The following is an 18558-nucleotide window of genomic DNA, read 5'->3' on the forward strand; positions in this document are numbered from 1 at the left end:
GACAGATGACCGTGAGTAACCTACCAACCTCCCCCCGCCTCCATATGCACTGCCCCTACTACTAACGAGTATTTGGGGCACACAGTGAAATGGGTCGAGATCTGTGGAAGGAAGACGTAAATTGAAAGTGATTGTTATTTCTCCTTTTTTGTCACCATAACTTTGGCACCTTGGCATCATTTAACATCCTTTCAACACCATTTCAAATCCAAAATGTATCAAAAATTTAAATTCATAAACATTTATTTCCAATTGCAAATTTAAAGCAACACGATGTAACTTTTCAGTTTTGGTCGGTTTTAGCGACACCAGCGGACAAAAGTAGTAGTGTTTTGCCTTAACTCATTTGCCCCCAAAAACGTAAAAATAAGTTTTATTTGTAATAGGGCTGTCAAAATTATGGCGTTAACGGGCGTTAATTTTTTTAATTAATCACGTTAAAATATTTGACGTATTTGACGTAGCAAAGTGTCATTTCCACTTGTTACTTGTGTTTTTGGGTGTTTTGCCACCCTCTGCTGGTGCTTGGGTGCGACTGATTTTATGGGTTTCAGCACCATAATTATTACTGACATCAACAATGGTGAACTACAAGTTTATTTTTTATTGAAAATTTTAAGAACTTTAATAAAACGAAAATATTAAGAGGGGTTTTACTATAAAATTTCTATAACTTGTACAAACATTTATCGCTTTAACAGAATGTTAATAACGTTAATTCCATCTTGTTTATTGTTATAATAAACAAATACAGTACTTATGTAAAGTATGTTGAATCCATATATCCGTCTTGTGTGTTATCGTTCCATTCCCACAATAATTTACAGAAAAATATGGCATATTTTATAGATGGTTTCAATTGCGATTAATTAATTTTTAAGCTGTGATTAACTCAATTAAAAATTTTAATCGTTTGACAGCCCTAATTTTTAATTGTTTCAGTGTCCCAAAGACATACAGTATTTATATGTCTTTTACGGGTTTTTTTTTTTCACAAGAGACAATTCTAGGTTCTGATTCAACCTACCTCCAAAGCACAATGCTGAAAATCCATATTAAAGAAATAAAACTGACCACTGGAGAGCAGTAGCGCATTTGGTAAGACCCCCGACCCGATTCAACGGAACAAACGGCCGGGCCGCACGGCCGGGGCGCCGTTGGGAAACGACCGAATGGACATCCAGGTTGCCAGGCGGCGGACGACCGAGCAGAACAACCGGGAGGACGCCCGGGATGCCAGGCACTGGATGACCGAGCAGAACGACCGGGACCACCAGTGCAGCGGACGATGCCGTTGAGTCCGATCTGCTCGCCGAGCAGAGCCTGCACCGCCGTGCTCGGCCGCTCGCAACCCCCGCACCCTCCAGTGTCCTGCACGGAAACACACACGGCCAAACCAGTCCCCCCCCAGGAACACAAGTTTCCCAGGCGAACTCTGCCACGAGGCAGTGGTCACCACAAAAGAAAGACTGAAAAAAATCCATATTTATGAGACAGGCGGCAATGAGGGAAAAGTTTACCCCAGCTGTCCCGGCAACAACAGCGTCATCTCTCAATTAGTTATGGGTGAATAAATTGTTATTTTGCGATCAAAAGCTCTATTTGTCTTGTTGTTTATGTTATTTTGTAAAAGGAAAACATTATTCAGATGTTTGGGATGTAACTACAGCAAAAAATAGCTGTGTTAAAGTCAATGTTTGATGTGTACAGTGTTGGGAATAACACTGTTATAAATAACAACGGCGTTATTTTTTCAGTAACGGGGTAATCCAACTAATTTTTTTTTTCTGCCGTTACAACGCCGTTACCGTTACTGACGGTCAAAAGCGGTGCATTACTTACTCTGAATAAATTGAAGAAACTACCAGCAATAGCGAGTCCACTCTGCTCTTGTTTATTTGTCATCCAAGACTTGGGGTGCGTTCAGGTTCGAGAATAGCACACGTACTTCTTATGATGCGAGGCTGTTTATCCCTGCTCATTCAATTAGACAATGCTTTCCAAACCTTGCTTGCTACACCTGAATGCTAGCCTCGTTCCCATAACCCATTGTCAGCCAGAAAGAATGCTGCTTCTATCTTGAGGACAGCAGAGGCTTTGAGGGTGACGGGAGGAGTAGGGGGACGAGGCTACCCGAATGCACCCCTTGGATAGATGTGATGGAAGTGATTGTGATTGGCTGAGGGTTTGAGTCATGTGTCATGGTAAGCCAATCAGAGCCGGTGTTTTCACACACAAACCAGAACAGTGCGTGCGGCAAACACACACCCGCAAAACAGATGCAGAGGGATATGATGGCAGAGCATTCAGAGGAACATTTGTCCTTTACGAGGTGGAGATATAAACACTACTTCAAGTTGGTTGAAATTAAAGGAAAGAACGTGCATGTAAAGTGTAATTTATGTCCAGGGGCAAAGCTTTTGTTCGCATCTGTGCTAAGAAATTCAAATCTGCTGAATCACTTTATATTATTTACTGCTGATTGTTATTTTATTATGTTGTTTACTGTTTATTTTTGTTGCACTTCAAGTGTAGGATAAATCTGTTGCTGATGAGGTGCAATAAATATTACAAGGTTCTATAACACAACTGACTCGAATACTGCTGAGAAAATTTCAAATTCTTTGACATACAACAACTTCTTTTTAAAGAAACGGAAATAGTTACTTTCCCTGGTAACTAGTTACTTTTACTATAGAGTAATTCGGTTACTAACTTAATTACTTTGTGGGAGAAGTAGTGAGTAACTATAACTAATTACTTTTCAAAGTAACATGCCCAACACTGGAAATGTATGCGTTCACAAAAAGCTCAATTTCTCTGTTTTTTCATCAGAAATTGGAAAATTGCTCAAACTAAGCTATTTTCTAATGCTGATTTCTACAGAATGGAAAAAGATATGAACTTTTTTTTTACTGCGGAAAGAAGAGTCAAATCTTTCTTTTGGTGGGTTCAATGTTAATATAGCAATAGAACAGAATTTTCTGTGGGCCTTGCAAAAACAGTCAAAATCCAGTAAAACGGCTGGGAGCGAAGGGGGTTGCACCAGTGAAAATGGCTGGGAGTGAATAAGTTAAAGTGCCTATGACAGCAAAAAGCATATCTCACGTGGTATTTTATGCCCCTGAATGAAATGGACCGTTTGGATATGTGTGGAAGCGATCAATATATTTGTTCAATTTAAAAAGAAACTTTTTTACATCTTTTATTTGAGCTTTTTAATGCTAGACATGAGTCAATACATCTCAGCCAGAACAAAAATAACAGATCAATTAATTTTATTCATGGTCCATCTGGTTTAAGAACAAAAATGAAATGTTTAGACTGATATTCCACATTCAAGCGTTCCATCATGCATTGTTGATTTTTTTCTCCGTTAAACTAGAAAAGAGGAAGTCAACAAGCATGCCCCAAAACCGTACAAACATAACGCCACACCCCTCTAGTGGCTTCGCGGTGAATTGCAGAGCAACGCGTCACCTGGCCAGAGAACCATCGAATGGCGAATGACGCCGTAGTCACTGTGCCGTCACCGCAACGCGAGAGCATAACTTAGGCTTTAGTGTGGCTAACCTCCCACCCCACCCGAACTCGTCAGCGTTGATGAGTTTGGTTGATCTGGGCCAATGTTTATTCTTGAGTATCCTGATAGCCTCCCTTTATTTTCCTCCTAGGACAAAACTTTTTGTCTCTTTTGTTGCTCTGCCATCTTTATAGAATTTGCGCGAAAGCGTTCGCATTGACTTCCGTCTATATAATGAATAGGGAAGGGGGAAGTGACGTATGCCGTAAAGCAATTAGCGTATTTGTAGGGGGGTTTTTGTGTGCAAGGGTTCCTGCCACCCTCAAAGTTTAGTGCCAGTGAAAGCGATACAAACCCCTCAAAATATAAAAGAGGTGTCATTCAACTAGTTGTCAGTCAACATATCATCACAAATGTTATGAAAATATTTTATAATGGTTTTAAGTTACTTAGTGTTGCTTTAACCAAACACGTTGGCATTGTTCTTCAATTCACACTGATCTGCCACGCACAAAAACCTTTCCATTTACTTCTATTGATTTTCAATTCCGACCTTGCCAAAAAAAACTATTGGTCATTATTTTTCACCCAAAAAACAACAGGAAGTGACCAAGGAATGCCCCAAAATGAACAGAAAAATATGTGAAAATAAAAGAAAGTCACCTGAATTTGTCCCATAATCAACAGAAAGGATCCACAAAAATTTCTCCATTGTTTGAATCCACCAGAACAGCCTCTACATGTGTTCTTTATTTTTCACCAGCAAATCAGCATTCGTTAATGTGGGCAACGATGTAATTTATGTCTTATTATTGGGAATTTTAACCGTGAAAATGATGAAATTTGGAAAGCGGGAGTAGTTCCCGATACAGTGCTGGTCAAAAGTATTGGCACCCCTGCAATACTGTCAGATAATGCTCAATTTCTCCCATGAAATGATTGCAATTGCAAATTCTTTGGTACTAACATCTTCATTTTTTTTGCATGCAATGAAAAAAAAACACAAAAGAGAATGGAAAAAAATTTTAATCATTAACATTTTACAAAAAACTCCAAAAATGGGCTGGACAAATGTATTGGCACCCTTTGAAAAATCATGTGATGCTTCTCTAATTTGCGTAATTAACAGCACCTGTTACTTACCTGTGGCACATAACAGGTGATGGCAAAAACTAAATCACACTTGCAGCCAGTTAAAATGGATTAAAGTTGACTCAACCTCTGCCCTGTGTTCTTGTGTGTACCACATTGAGCATGGAGAAAAGAAAGAAGACCAAAGAACTGTCAGAGGACTTGACAAGCATTTGTGAGGAAGCATGGGCAATCACAAGGCTACAAGTCCATTTCCAAAGACCTGAATGTTCCTGTGTCTACCGTGCGCAGTATCATCAATAAGTGTAAAGCCCATGGCACTGTGGCTAACCTCCCTAGATTCCTAAATAGAAAAATTGACGAGAGATTTGAACGAAAGATTGTGGGGATGGTGGATAAAGAACCTTGACTTACATCCAAACAAGTTCAAGCTGTCCTGCAGTCCGAGGTTAACAACAGTGTCTACCGGTACTATCAGTCAGCGTCTGAATGAAAAGGGACTCTATGGTAAGGTATCCAGGAAGACCCCACTTCTGACCCAGAGACATAAAAAAGCCAGGCTGGAGTTTGCCAAAACTTACCAAAAACATTTTGGAAGAATATTCTCTGGTCTGATGAGAAAAAAGTAGAGCTTTTTTGGGAAAAGGCCTCAACATAGAGTTTACGGGGGGGAAAAAACCAGGCCTTCAAAGAAAAAAACACTGTCACCACAGTCAAACATGGCAGAGGTTCCCTGATGTTTTGGGGTTGCTTTTCTGCCTCTGGCACTGGACTGCTTGACCGTGTGCATTGCATTATGAAGTCTGAAGTCTACCAACAAATTTTGCAGCATAATGTAGGGCCCAGTGTGAGAAAGCTGGGTCTCCCTCAGAGGTCATGGGTCTTCCAGCAGGACAATGACCCAAAACGCACTTCAAAAAGCACTAGAAAATGCTTTGAGAGAAAGCACTGGAGACTTCTAAAGTGGCCAGCACTAAGTCCAGACCTGAATCCCTTAGATTACCTGTGGAAAGATCTGAAAATGGCAGTTTGGAGAAGGCACCCTTTAAATCTCAGTGACCTTGAGCAGTTGCCCAAAGAAGACTGGTCTAAAATTCCAGCAGAGCATTGTAAGAATCCAACTGATGGATACCGGAAGCGGTTGTTATCTTGTCTAAAGGTTGTGCTACCAAGTATTAGGCTGAGGGTCCCGATACTTTTGTCCGGATTTGAATGATTTATTTTCTGTTTTTTCATTCTCTTTTGTGTTTTATTGCAAGCAAAATAAATGAAGATTTTACAACCAAAGCATTTGTAATTGCAATTATTTTCTTGGAGAAAATGAGCATTATCTGACAGAATTGCAGGCGTGCCAATACTTTTGCCCAGCACTGTATGTTCTGAATGAGCTTCATTCCCAAGATCCTCATCAATTGTCAAATTGTCGGGCTGGGAAGCCTTTTAACACTTACAGTGCCTTGCAAAAGTATTCGGCCCCCTTGAACCTTGCAACCTTTCGCCACATTTCAGGCTTCAAACATAAAGATATAAAATTTTAATTTTTTGTCAAGAATCAACAACAAGTGGGACACAATCGTGAAGTGGAACAAAATTTATTGGATAATTTAAACTTTTTTAACAAATAAAAAACTGAAAAGTGGGGCGTGCAATATTATTCGGCCCCCTTGCGTTAATACTTTGTAGCGCCACCTTTTGCTCCAATTACAGCTGCAAGTCGCTTGGGGTATGTTTCTTTCAGTTTTGCACATCGAGAGACTGACATTCTTGCCCATTCTTCCTTGCAAAACAGCTCGAGCTCAGTGAGGTTGGATGGAGAGTGTTTGTGAACAGCAGTCTTCAGCTCTTTCCACAGATTCTCCATTGGATTCAGGTCTGGACTTTGACTTGGCCATTCTAACACCTGGATACGTTTATTTTTTAACCATTCCATTGTAGATTTGGCTTTATGTTTTGGATCATTTGTCCTGTTGGAAGATAAATATCCCTCCCAGTCTCAGGTCTTGTGCAGATACCAACAGGTTTTCTTCCAGAATGTTCCTGTATTTGGCTGCATCCATCTTCCCGTCAATTTTAACCATCTTCCCTGTCCCTGCTGAAGAAAAGCAGGCCCAAACCATGATGCTGCCACCACCATGTTTGACAGTGGGGATGGTGTGTTCAGGGTGATGAGCTGTGTTGCTTTTACGCCAAACATATCGTTTTGCATTGTGGCCAAAAAGTTCAATTTTGGTTTCATCTGACCAGAGCACCTTCTTCCACATGTTTGGTGTGTCTCCCAGGTGGCTTGTGGCAAACTTTAAACGAGACTTTTTATGGATATCTTTGAGAAATGGCTTTCTTCTTGCCACTCTTCCATAAAGGCCAGATTTGTGCAGTGTACGACTGATTGTTGTCCTATGGACAGACTCTCCCACCTCAGCTGTAGATCTCTGCAGTTCATCCAGAGTGATCATGGGCCTCTTGGCTGCATCTCTGATCAGTTTTCTCCTTGTTTGAGAAGAAAGTTTGGAAGGACGGCCGGGTCTTGGTAGATTTGCAGTGGTCTGATGCTCCTTCCATTTCAATATGATGGCTTGCACAGTGCTCCTTGAGATGTTTAAAGCTTGGGAAATCTTTTTGTAGCCAAATCCGGCTTTAAACTTCTCCACAACAGTATCTCGGACCTGCCTGGTGTGTTCCTTGGTTTTCATAATGCTCTCTGCACTTTAAACAGAACCCTGAGACTATCACAGAGCAGGTGCATTTATACGGAGACTTGATTACACACAGGTGGATTCTATTTATCATCATCGGTCATTTAGGACAACATTGGATCATTCAGAGATCCTCACTGAACTTCTGGAGTGAGTTTGCTGCACTGAAAGTAAAGGGGCCGAATAATATTGCACGCCCCACTTTTCAGTTTTTTATTTGTTAAAAAAGTTTAAATTATCCAATAAATGTTGTTCCACTTCACCATTGTGTCCCACTTGTTGTTGATTCTTGACAAAAAAATTAAATTTCATATCTTTATGTTTGAAGCCTGAAATGTGGCGAAAGGTTGCAAGATTCAAGGGGGCCGAATACTTTTGCAAGGCACTGTATTAAGGGCAACATAAATTAACTTGACGTGATAAAATGTCTTTTTCTACCAAAACCCCCTTTCCTCCAAAGTGAAGATTTACTTTGGGAACGAACAAACATGGAAGTTTCTTGCATCGCCATGGAAACAAGCATGAACCGACCGTGACCGACATCTTAATGCAAAGAGGCAATAAGGGAAGGGGGTAAAAGCTTTTGACTGTGGAATGTGGAGGAAGATACTCGGATGATCCAGAAAGGAACAGACAACACACAGGTCAAGCAGTCCGAAACAGCTGGTACCTAAAAGCATTTTTAACGTCAGTGTCAAGGTTTCCGAGAACTGCTCGACATTGCTGAGTGCGCCAAAAGAAAAGGCTCTTGTCAGCTTTGCAGTCACACGGTTGCTCTTAACAGGCACAGGGTCAGGCACAGGCCTCTCCTCCAGGCACACCAATCGGATTGGAGGAAGGCGGAGAGAAATGATGTCATATCGTCAGAGGCAACGCTCCACTTGATGTAGGAGGATGGGGAGGAGAGCAAGACAAGTCATAGGCCAATTTTAGACAAATACTGTACATACATATATACTGCCCTCTTCAGGACAACATTGGAAAGTGCATTTGTATGGGCATTTTCACTGCAAAGAGAACAGGTGTGGAAAAACCCCGAAGAAAGAGAATAATGAGAATAATAATCATGGAAAAATTAAAACTATAAGTGTATGTAGTTCTGAATTAATGAAAATATATTTTTTAAGAATAAAATTCAAAAACACATTTTTAGAGGTAGTTTTTCCTTTTGATTTTATATTCATTTTCCAATTTTTGAAAAAAAAAATCCCACTACGCTTGTCCCTACTTTTTTTTAGTAAATAATAAGTAATATTTTCTTCAAGGATTTTTTAAATTATTAATCATTTAAGAGAGAAATATTTGGGGGGTATTGTTTTATTGTTCTTTTTTCCCCCTAATCAAAAAAAGTCAATCTGAAAATATGTTTGCATAATTTGAATTTCTTGAAAATATGAGGGGTTTCTGCCCCCCATAACCTTTTCTTTACATTTTGATTGTGTTTAGTTCAGGCAAGACATTTTTACAAATGATGACAATTAGGTTATATTTTTTGTAGGGCTGTCAAACGATTAAAATTTTTAATCGAGTTAATCACAGCTTAAAAATTAATTAATCGTAATTAATCGCAATTCAAACCATGTATAAAATATGCCATATTTTTCTGTAAATTATTGTTGGAATGTAAAGATAAGACGGATATTTAAATTCAACATACTGTACTTAAGTACTGTATTTATTGATTATAACAATAAATCATCAAGATGGCATTAACATTAACATTCTGTTAAAGCGATCCATGGATAGAAAGACTTGTAGTTCTTAAAAGATAAATGTTAGAACAAGTCATAGAAATTTTATATTAAAACCCGTCTTAACGTTTTCGTTTTAATAAAATTTGTAAAACTTTCAATCAAAAAATACACTAGTAGCTCACCATTGTTGATGTCAATAATTACACAATTCTCATGGTGCTGAAACCCATAAAATCAGTCGCACCCAAGCGCCAGCAGAGGGCGACAAAACAAAAAAAACACAAGTAACAAGTGGACATCACACTGCTGTCATTTTAATCTGTTTGAGCGGGCATGTGCGTTAATTGCGTCAAATATTTTAACATGATTATTTAAAAAATTAATTACCGCCCGTTAACGCGATCATTTTGACAGCCCTAATTTTTTGGAAAAAAATCATATTTATATCCTTTTTGTAGTTTTCAGAGAAAAAGTTTTTGTTCAATTACAAAAATGATTATGAAGATTCATTTCTGATTATGTTTTTTTTTTTTCTTTTTATTGAAACAAATCAAATTAAGTTAGGACACCTGGTAGCATAAATCTGCAAACAACTGATGCCTGTTATTATTTTAAAAAATATATATATATATTTTTTAAATGATTGCTGGAGTCCTCTGAATTTATTTTAGAAAATTGTAAATACATTTAATCTTAAAAACATCAATCATTTTATGATTGGCTAAGTAACATCTTTAATTTAAGAACCATCCACTCCATTTACAGTGATGGCCAAAAGTATTGGCACCCCTGCAATTCTGTCAGACAATGCTCAATTTCTCCCAGAAAATGATTGCAATTACAAATGCTTTGGTGGTAACAATTTCTTTTATTTTGCTTGCAATGAAAAAAAAAAAACAAAAGATAGTGGGGGGAAAAATCATTATCATTTTACACAAATCTCCAAAAATGGGCCGGACAAAAGTATTGGCACCCTCAGCCAAATACTTGGTAGCACAACCTTAAGACAAAATAACTGCGACTAAACACTTCCGTTATCAATAAATATCTATATATAGATATCCTCACACTGGGCTCTTTATTATGCTGCAAAATTTGTTGGTAGTCTTCAGACTGTATAATGCCATGCACACGGTCAAGCAGTCCAGTGTCAGAGGTAGCAAAGCAACCCCAAAACATCAGGGAACCTCCGCCATGTTTGACTGTGGGGGCCGTGTTCTTTTCTTTGAAGGCCTTGTTTTTTTGTTTTTTTTTTCCCCCTGTAAACTCTATGTTGATGCCTTTTCCCAAAAAGCTCTACTTTTGTCTCATCTGACCAGAGAACATTCTTCTAAAACGTTTTTGGCTTTCTCAGTAAGTTTTGGCAAACTCCAGCCTGTCTTTTTAATTAATATCTCTGGGTCAGAAGTGGGGTCTTCCTGGGTATCCTACCATAGAGTCCCTTCTCATTCAGACGCAGACGGATAGTATGGGTTGACACCGTTGTACCCTTGGATTGCAGGACAGCTTGAACTTGTTTGGATGTTAGTCGAGGTTCTTTATCCACCATCCACACAATCTTTCGTTGAAATCTCTCGTCAATTTTTCTTTTCCGTCCACATCTAGGGAGGTTAGCCACAGTGCCATGGTCTTATCACATTTATTGATGACACTGCGCACGGTAGACACAGGAACATTCAGGTCTTTGGAGAAGGACTTGTAGCCTTGAGATTGCCCATGCTCACAATTTTGCATCTCAAGTCCTCAGACAGTTATTTGGTCTTCTTTCTTTTCTCCATGCTCAATGTGGTACACACAAGGACACGGGACAGAGCTTGAGTCAACTTTAATCCATTTTAACTGGCTGCAAGTGGGATTTAGTTATTGCCACCACCATGTGCCACAGGTAAGTAACAGGTGCCGTTAAATACACAAATTAGAGAAGAATCACAAGATTTTTTAAAGGGTGCAAATACGTTTGTCCGGCCCATTTTTGGAGTTTTGTATAAAAGGATAATGATTTAATTTTTTTCCCATTCTATTTTGTGTTTTGTCATTGCAGGCTAAATAAATGAGGTTATTAATACCAAAGCATTTGTACCGTATTGGCCTGAATATGAGACGGTATTATTTGCATTGTAATAAGACTGAAAAAGAGGAGGTCGTCTTATATTTGCGGTCTAGACATTATACCCATTCACGACGCTAGATGGCGCCAGATATCATTGAAGCGATGTTCTGTCATGACAGATCTCAGCTACTCTCAAGTTTAACCAGTTTGCATTATTTTATTGCAATGTTTGTCCTTATTCAGATTTGTTTCAAGACTACAGTTACAGTTAGACTTCACTTTGATGGTTAATGCAGTAATTGCAATTTTGTTGTTTTATCACAATAGATTGGTTTATTTACATTTCAAAAACCAGAAGCCATTCATTTACGAATGTGAATGCACTTTAGTTTACATTAGGGCTGCAGCTATCGATTATTTTAGTTGTCGATTAATCGATGAACTAGTTAGTTCGAGTAATCGATTAATCGGATAAGTGACATGAAAAATTAAAATACCTGAGCTGAACCTCAAATTATATTAAAAAAAAAAAAGAAAAAGAGGATCGATGTACAACAAAAGAACAATTGGCTAACTTAAGCTGGCAGACTTTTGCTATTTAAATGCTATAAAATGCTAACTTTTTTTTTTTTTTTTTTTTTTTTTTTTTTTACAATGCTCTTAACAAATGGTTCAGACACATATTGCCACAAAAAAAAAACGGCTAAATATGTCTATGAACTAAATTATGAATGCATAAAAAAACATGAGTTCAAACAAAAACTTAGCTTACGTTGGTCTTAACAGGGAGCAATTGGATTCAGCCATGTAAAATGAGGCAGACCAGAGGGCAGTGTATCCACCCCAATCAGTAAAACTAAATGCAAACACTTTCAACATAAACCATTACAATGCCACTTTAATTAAACGAATAAAATTTAATTCGAATATTTTTTTCTAATCGAATACTCGAGTTAATCGATTAATCGTTGCAGCACTAGTTTACATATTTAAATGTTCAGATATTAAGATTTGAATGAGGCAAAATAACATGCTTTTTCTCTCAAATATATTGTTTGAATCATTTGTTTCGGATGTACTGTAATTATTTTCTGTATAAAAATTAATTTGGTGTTCAAAAAGTCTTTTTTCAAACTTGAGTCTTGAAAAAGAGGGGGTCATCTTACAATCAGGGCCTTCTTATATTTGGGCCAATACGGTAATTTCAAGCATTTTCTGGAAGAAATTTAGCATTGTCCATTGGCCAGCAGTGTAAACCGAGAGGACTCGCTGTGAATGCTCACCTTTCAGTGCCATTGATAGCGCTCAACGTTCAATTTATTTTGACTGGGAATGAACAGTTCATTCCCAGTCAAAATGAATCGGACTAGTTAAAGCATAAGTTAATTGTACACGAATTTAAATGACTTGGCAAGTGACGATTCAACAATGTTCTATTTGTCCACTTGTCAAGCTCCTCGCAACTAGAAGTTCCTAATTTAAGTGTCGCAAGCAGCCCCTCCTCCCCCTGCATTCCCCTTTTATAGTTGGTCGAGGGGCTCACTCAGCCACAGTGCAGTTCATTCCCCCTTCTGACTTCTTTGAGCGCCATGGACACGCTGGAACACCCGAATGAGCGTCCCCGAGGCTGGTATCTGGCCCTAATGGCACCCAACAGCAAGGGACCGTCGTTTGCCTGGCTGGACCCGTCCAGACTGTACTGCAACTCGCAGGTATTTGCTCCACTCAACCGGAGACAAACTTCATCCAAATCCGCTGACTGACTAAGCGGCTGTTAACCGTCCCAGGCCCTGGCAGACTGTGTCAAAGATATTCTCAGCCCCTTTTGGAACGACACCATCGACCTGGTGGCCGGGATAGACGCCATGGGATTCATTCTAGGTACTAAGTTAAAATACAATCTTTAACACTACAGTAATATTAAGGTCACCTAAAGTGCCTGTGACAGCAAAAAAAAAAATCTTAAATAGCATTATTATGTGAATTACAATCATATTTTGAGACGATTCGACTAAATACAACAATTTGGCAAAGCGCAGATGACGAGAAATTAGTCTTCTCATCTGCTGTTTAGCCCTGCCTGTCATTATAGCGCTCTGGCGTCCCCAGCTGGAGGATGATGTCGGCAGGGTCACGATTTCATCTGATTTAGAATTCAGCCCATTGAGGGGGAAGATTCAGAAGGAGGAAAATGTGACGAAGAGACAGCAAAAACTTTCACTGTTTCAATCTCTCTACTCCAATATTTTTACAGGATATTCTTTTTATCTAGGTATTTTTCCCCAATTGCTAAATAAATGGTATGGTCATGACTAATAGCAGTCTTGTGCTAAATGGAATATGAATTTTTTTTTTTAAAAAAGCATTTATTCCGTACAACATGGCAAATTTACTGCATAATGGTCAAAACTGTCGACTTCTTACACCTACCGAATGGTATATTATGCCACCGGAGTTAATCCAGCTTTTGTCAATTCCCTGCCTCGGCTTCGGAGACGGAGGAAAAAGCATAAACAAAACAGGAGGCATCAGAGCTAGCCGACACGCTAACCCGAACTGAGCGGCGTTTCCAAGTCTGATTCTCGCCTTTCGAAAACGAAAAATCACACAAAATTACCCCGGTACATGACATCTGGCAGTGTGGTTGATTGTCTTCACCGATCTGCCAACCCCCCGACGGCAAGCAAGTTACAGCTCGTCGTACCCCTGCTGCGGGCGGGAGTGCTCATTGCCGGGTAAGCAGCCGGAGAATGACCGCCGAGCAGCTGTTCCAATCTTTTTCGCCTTTCGAAAATGAAAAATAGCACAAAACTACCCCAGCTTCACCGATCAGCCAGCCTCCAGCATTGAGCAAGTTTCGGTTCCTTGTTCCCCTGCGGCAGGCAGGAGTGCTCGTTGCCAGGGGAGAAGCTGGAGAATGACCGCCAAACAAACCAGCCGACGTCAGAGGGGCGAGTGGCTGACCGAGCCCAACCCGAGGATAGTGGTCTATTGCCGGGCACACGGAGCTGAACGGTATGGAGAAACGCAGATGAGAGCGGGGGGCTGCACTAGCATAAGCAGAGTAAAGCACTCTCTCGTCGGGCACGCGAAAAAGACCGAGGGGGGTGTCCGACAAGCCGCCGGTCATCATCCGAGTGGCGTTCTCGGTGGACAAAGAGCATTGTCAGCCACAAAATGCAAGCCACCTCCTTATTAAAACGTGCACCATGATTCCAGTATTTGACATCATACAAAACACGTAGTTTACGCACCTCCTCGTAAGTCCAATGGTCCCACAGTTGTCGGACTTGTTTTGGCCAATCTCCATGGTGAACGGGAACTTTTTGAAACCCAAAAAGGCTCACACGCCTCTCCCTGGTGCAGCAACAAAAATCTGCAGCACATTCTGCTGGCATGACGCGAAAAATAAACTAATTAATCCGCAAAATCAGCTGAATGCAAAGTCCATCTGCGTGCTATAAAGCAATGCTGTATTGTGAGATGCCGACGCGGGTGACGTCACATTCGTATTCTTCCTCAATCCAGTAAATCACACATTTAATGGCGCAGGATTTAAAAAATTGAATATATAAATCGGTCGATTCCACACACATTTAAGTGGTCCATTTCATTCAGGTCCATAAAATGCCGCAGGAAATATTACATAAACATGGTTTATGCTGTCATAGGCACTTTAACTCAAGAATGATTGCTGTCAGCTCCTACCTGTCACAATGGACCGCTCGCCAATTTTTCTATGAGTATTCATAAACTAAAACAGTCCAAACATGCCTTTTTGGACATCTTTTTATTCCTATATTTTCCAAATTTTTTACATTTTTAATGTGTCATAACTAGAGATATCCCGATCGATCGGCATCGATCGGGTCCGATCACGTCATTTTCAAAGTATCGGAATCGGCAAAAAAATATCGGTCATACCTTTTTTTTAATATATAAATATATTTTAATTAAATCGTTTTCTAATTGTATTTAACGTTACAGAAATAATATGTTACACTTATCCAGAGTCTTTAGTTTAGGCTTAAGGTAGGGTTATCAAAAATATCCTGATAACGGCAGCAATTAATTTCCTAAAAAATGTGTCACGTTAAAATAATTAAGGCAATTAATGTATGCGATGCACGACCCTCTCACTCATTGTCGCGCTTAATCTGTATTGATGCTGTTTTACCTATATAGAGAGCTAGAAGGCAGCGCTAAATGCGTAGAGTGGATTTTGGCAGCCTTTGGAGCTTTTCTTCAATTGGCTAAAGCCTTGCAATCCCTCGCCCTATGATTAGAAATATCATGGGAAGCAATGTGGGGAAGCAAGGTGGCAATTGATCTTTGTCTTAACACCTTAAGTTATTGCCCAAAGCAGAGAAGATATATCCATTGGTAGCACGACGCACAGTCATGGTTCCACTTCCCATCATGCATTGGGGCATGGCTGCAGTATCATTTACTAAAAGCTCAACAAATACAGTAGATGGCAATATTTAGTCACAATTTACAAAGTCACAAGTCTTTCTATCCGTGGATCCCTCTCACAGAAAGAATGTTAATAATGTAAATGCCATCTTGAGGATTTGTTGTCATAATAAATACAGTACTTATGTACTGTATGTTGAATGTATATATTTGTCCCAGTTTTATTCATTTTTTTCTTAATGCGTTGCCAAAATGTATATGATCGGGAAAAATAATCGGGAATGATTGGAATTGAATCGGGAGCCAAAAAAAAGCAATCAGATCGGGAAATATCGGGATCCGCAGATACTCAAACTAAAACGATCGGGATCGGATCGGGAGCAAAAAAACACGATCGGAACAACCCTAGTCATAACCAGTTAAAGTTGAGGAATTTCAAAATGCCAAATATGGAAAATCACACACATAGTTTAATTACTGATAAACTATATATCTTAGTAAGGTTTTGATGACTGATAAGTAGTTGATAAGAGGTTAAGCAAATGAGCACAGAGTACTTTACAGTCCAAAAATTGGCACTTTTTGACAATAACTGAATGAACTTAACAACCCCATTCTCAATGAAGTTGTCTCATATAGCTACCATTGACACTGGAAACCATTTAATTTTTGCAATACTTTTTCAGGAGTGTCACTGTTCAGTGGCCTTCTCCTATGTCAGTTAAACTAAGCTGCTGCCAAAATGACTAAATTTAGTTCCGGAAGACGATTGCTGCTTCAACTGGAGAATCATTCAGTAGGTCCTTTACAGTTGATGTTCATTAAAATATATTTCTTAAACGTCATTCAGTTATATTTAACATTGGATTACTTTTGCGTGTTATTTTTAAATTAACTTTTAACTGGGTTTTGATATTATTTGAACTCTTGCCGGTTTTTAAGGTGCATCTGTCGCCACCACGCTGGGCAAAGGCTTCCTTGCGGTGCGTAAAGCTGGACATCTTTGCGTGAGCAGCCAACAGCAAACTTACACCGACTACACTGGCAGGGAGAAGACCATGGAGGTACGAGAGGATGTGCTTAAACCTGGTAAGATGCTGTGAGTGGTTGCGTACAGTGGGGCAAATAAGTATTTAGTCAACCACTAATTGTGCAAGTTCTCCCACTTGAAAATATTAGAGAGGCCTGTAATCGTCAACATGGGTAAACCTCAACCATGAGACACAGGATGTGGAAAAAAAAAAAACAGAAAATCATATTTTTTGTTTTTTAAAGAATTTATTTGCAAATCATAGTGGAAAATAAGTATTTGGTCTAGAGCACAAGTTAATCTCAATACTTTGTTATATACCTTTTGTTTGCAATAACAGAGGCCAAACCTTTTCTGGAACTCTTCACAAGCTTTTCACACACTGTTGCTGGAATTTCTGCCCATTCCTCCATGCAGAGCTCTTCTAGAGCAGTGATGTTTTGGGGCTGTCATTGGGCAACACGGACTTTCAACTCACTCCTCACCCCGTGGCGTCAAAATGATAACTAGAACGGGGAGCAAAAATCCCAGAACCACACAGAGGGGACCTAGTGAATGACCTACAGAGACCTGGGACCACAGTAACAAAGGTTACTATCAGTAACACAATGCACCGCCAGGGACTCAAATCCTGCACTGCCAGACGTGTCCCCCTGCTGAAGAAAGTACACGTCCAGGCCCGTCTGTGGTTCGCTAGAGAGCATTTGGATGATCCAGAAGAGGACTAGGAGAATGTGTTATGGTCAGATGAAACCAAATTAGAACTTTTTGGTAGAAACACAGGTTGTCTTGTTTGGAGGAAAAAGAATACTGAATTGCACCGTACCCACTGTGAAGCAAGTGGGTGGAAACATCATGCTTTGGGGCTGTTTTTCTGCAAAGGGACTAGGACGACTGATCAGTGTAAAGGGAAGAATGAATGGGGCGATGTATCGAGAGATTTTGAGTGAAAATCTCCTTCCATCAGCAAGGCCATTGAAGATGAGACGTGGCTGGGTATTTCAGCATGACAATGATCCCAAACACACAACCAAGGCAACAAAGGAGTGGCTTCGTAAGAAGCATTTCAAGGTCCTGGAGTGGCCTAGCCAGTCTCCAGGTCTCAAACCCATAGAAAATCTGTGGAGGCGGTTGAAAGTCCGTGTTGCCCAACGACAGCCCCAAAACATTACTGCTCTAGAGGAAAATTCCAGCAACAGTGTGTGAAAAGCTTGTGAAGAGTCACAGAAAACGTTTGGCCTCCGTTATTGCCAACAAAGGGCACATAACAAAGTATTTAGATTAACTTTTGGTATTGACCAAATACTTATTTTCCACCATGATTTGCAAATAAATTCTTTAAAAAAAATGTTTAAAAATGTGATTTTCTGTTTTTTTTTTTTCCACATTTTGTCTCTCATGGTTGAGGTTTAACCATGTTGACAATTGCAATTACAGGCCTCGTTAATATTTTCAAATGTGAGAACTTGCACAATTAGTGGTTGACTAAATACTTATTTGCCCCACTGTAGGTGATCATCTCTGCATTTCGTGATTTTTTTAACATCTAAAGTAAAATATGAGAATTTTATAGCCATTCTTTGTTATACTTTTATTTTTAAAAAAAATAATAATTTAACAAGATTTTAAAAATTTGAAATTTTTGATACCGCTGCTCATGGAGACTCATATATGCCTAAGGGAGGTACCTGTTTGTGTTTTAGGCTGCTAGCGACTTTGGTTTTGAAAATATTTGAATTTTAAGTTTTTGAAAATAGGCCCCCTACGCAGCGGCCCCGCGCCCCGTTAACTGATAGTGAAGTCTATGGCCTATGGTTCATGGATCCGCCGTAATGGACATGCTAGATGAGTGATTTGTCGCTATTAAGAAACACTTGATTTTTGTTCAAGGTGTGAGGGTTTTGTTAGTGGACCAGTGGATCGAGACCGGAGGAACCATGAAGGCTGCCATTCAGTTGCTGGAGAGGATGGGAGCCATCATTGTCGGTAAATAAGACTGCAGTTAATCTTGATTAAGTCATTCACTGCCGTGCCCATGCACGATCATGTTTCAGTGCCAT

At 39.6% G+C, this 18558-nt stretch overlaps 1 protein-coding gene across 1 annotated transcript in view; it reads left to right on the top strand.

Annotated features, from left to right (window-relative positions):
• LOC130911204 (adenine phosphoribosyltransferase-like) overlaps positions 1 to 18558 on the top strand; it is a 45539-nt gene that overhangs the window by 24142 nt on the left and 2839 nt on the right. The window contains exons 3-6 of the mRNA XM_057829013.1: positions 12579 to 12764; positions 12840 to 12933; positions 16411 to 16557; positions 18389 to 18484. Of these exons, the coding sequence (XP_057684996.1) occupies positions 12642 to 12764; positions 12840 to 12933; positions 16411 to 16557; positions 18389 to 18484 (460 nt within the window). The 5' untranslated portion in view covers positions 12579 to 12641. The remainder of the gene's footprint in view (positions 1 to 12578; positions 12765 to 12839; positions 12934 to 16410; positions 16558 to 18388; positions 18485 to 18558) is intronic.

The sequence above is a fragment of the Corythoichthys intestinalis genome, unplaced genomic scaffold, assembly GCF_030265065.1.
Source record: "Corythoichthys intestinalis isolate RoL2023-P3 unplaced genomic scaffold, ASM3026506v1 HiC_scaffold_23, whole genome shotgun sequence".
Taxonomy (NCBI): Eukaryota; Metazoa; Chordata; class Actinopteri; order Syngnathiformes; family Syngnathidae; genus Corythoichthys; species Corythoichthys intestinalis.